This window comes from Penaeus monodon, chromosome 33 (assembly GCF_015228065.2).
Source record: "Penaeus monodon isolate SGIC_2016 chromosome 33, NSTDA_Pmon_1, whole genome shotgun sequence".
NCBI classification, from domain to species: domain Eukaryota; kingdom Metazoa; phylum Arthropoda; class Malacostraca; order Decapoda; family Penaeidae; genus Penaeus; species Penaeus monodon.
The window spans coordinates 26,453,367-26,455,794 of NC_051418.1; the positions used below are offsets into that span (position 1 = coordinate 26,453,367).

The window sequence follows — 2,428 nt, forward strand, 5'->3', positions numbered from 1 at the left end:
ATGCTTCATACAGTTTATATTTTTATTAAATGAACGGCAAATCTATGATATACGTGAACTACAGCATTTACCAAGCGTTCTTTACCTGAAACGTTAAGATTGCAATTAAATCTTATGCAAATCATTGAACACCATTTCTTGTTAGGAAACGCATATCTCCTATTCGTGTTCAGAGGGTCAATGGTCCTTGAAAAGTCCTTGTATCGGGTTAACAAGCAAGAAATTCAACAGTTCCCCCGAAAACCTGATTTTAGTTTTCTGTAGTCTCAAAAATTGAAGGAGAACAAGTTATATGATCCGTTACATATTGCGTAATCGAATAAAAAAATACTAATATAACATGATGAATTAATAAAATGTATCCTAGGAATTATGAAATACGTTTTATACTGATCGATCTTTTAAACTACACAAGCGTTATTTTCATGAAATTTCACGTGACAGAAATAACGGAGTCGCAGTTTTTTCTGCATCAGGTCTGTTTCTAGTCATCATTTATTAGATATGTTTACGAGCTATTCTTTTACAGTTCTTTCTTTTTCGATTCTTAAGCAAAAATAGCAGCATATATTTTTCACATCTAATGTGGGCTTGCGTTGTTACACAGTTATATTAATTTGTATTATTTATAGGTTTGTCATTCTAAATTTTTTCAAGCAGCAACATTCCTTTAATAAATGAGTTTAAATTCCCCATTTTCAGTGACAATGCATCACACTGCAATGCAAATTGTTATTCTTGGTACATCGTTTTGTTACTCTTATTTCGAACTGTAATTGACGTGTCATATCAGCGAATGTTCTGCAAGTGAACTGGAAATGGGGGTCAACAAAGATTTTTACCAACATTTAGTGGTATACAAAACCAGGACCTGTAGTATAATTATTGTACTTGAAGAAAGAAAGCAAATACAGTGTATGCAGTTTATTTTTCGAAATCTGTTGATGTTGTTGAGTGATAAAAAAACAAAGGATTCAAGTTTTTCCCCCACGTTTTCAGAAATCTGTGGGAAAAAAGACTTCATGTGTGTGTGATTTTCACTTTTACTGCATTTTTTTTGGCTGCTGGTGCATTACTTAAAGGTTCGGTGAGAGAAACAGACAAAATGCACGAAAAAATCTGTATTACTGCTTTTCCTTTTGTCTGTCTCTGTTATAGTAAGAATGTTACCTTTCCTTGCTTTAGTTACCTAACTATCATGCACAGAAGCATTAGTAATTATATTTCTATTGGTAATGTTGCGAATTAGAGGCAAAGTCGCACTATCTTCGTGTTGATTAAGCAAGTTGAATGATGATGTATCATAAGAATAAGACATGGCATCAGTGAATTACTGTAGGATAATAACGGAAATTCATTAATTGATTGTCCATTATCTATAATCATTGACCCAGGCTTCAAATTAGTCCTACTTTTACTTATTTTTTCTAGTATAAATAGGAATATGTTTCTTAAATAAAAATCCAGCTCTCTTTTTCAAAATAAATGTTATTCAAATCACATATAATACGTAAAGATAATCTACTTAAAATACTAAATCACTAGGTAAGCAGACTCGTTGGTAGGGAAAAGGTCAAGCACGAGCACGTTGAAGACCCCTTGAGGAGGTCGCGGACTTGTCGATAAAACTTTAGCTTGTTCTCGAAGTGGCAGTTGGGACAGTGCGGGGGGAGGGGGGGGGTATAAGGGTGGCTGGTTAAAATCCGGAGGGCACGAGTACATGCGAAAAGTTTTCGATTCCTTTGTTAATGACTCTCTCGACGATCTGCGTCGCGGGGGAGATGAAGCCGACGGTGTTGTCGATGGCTCCTTCGGCGAAGTTCCCGACAGCCCCGGCCACCTTCCCAGCGCCACGGACGGCGGACTGGTTGACGTCCTTCAAGAAGTCGGCTTTAGCTCCTACGGTGTCTCTAGCCACCTCGAAGCCGGTGCTGACGGTGTCGGATGCGAGGCGTCCCGTCGAGCGGACGCCGTTGGCGAAGAAGGTATTTGCCGCCCGCGTCGCGTCCTTGAAGCCTCGGACAACTTCGCCGGTGGTGTCCCTGAAGGCGCTGCTGAAGCGGTTCAGGCCCTGCGCTCCTGTCTGGAAGGTCTCACGGAATACGTCGCGCGCCCCCTCGCCGAGAGTCTGCGCGGTGGCCAGGGCGTCGGAGGCCACGTTGGACACGATGCCTCCGGAGCGGCCGGCGGCTTCCAGGAGGCTGAAGCCGCTCGTCGCCGCCGCCTTAGTGATGTCCAGGACCTGCGGCCGGGCGCCCACTCTGGCCACGCCCACCACCGCCACAGCCATGATCACACTTCTCAACGCAAACATCTGCGGGAAAAGAAGGGAGACAAGCATCAGTAGGCCTACAGAAAGCACTGTAATCAAAAGAATCTGAAATATTAATTATTCCCGATTTGAAAAAGAGTTCAATGTGGTTACTGC

At 41.8% G+C, this 2,428-nt stretch overlaps 1 protein-coding gene across 2 annotated transcripts in view; it reads right to left on the minus strand.

Annotated features, from left to right (window-relative positions):
• Positions 1-1,470: 1,470 nt before the first annotated feature.
• Positions 1,471-2,428, minus strand: part of LOC119594196 — a 3,041-nt gene continuing 2,083 nt past the window's right edge. For both annotated transcript variants that reach the window (XM_037943265.1, XM_037943266.1), the window contains exon 2: positions 1,471-2,314. In XM_037943265.1, coding sequence (XP_037799193.1) covers positions 1,697-2,314 — 618 coding nt within the window. In that variant the 3' untranslated portion in view covers positions 1,471-1,696. The remainder of the gene's footprint in view (positions 2,315-2,428) is intronic.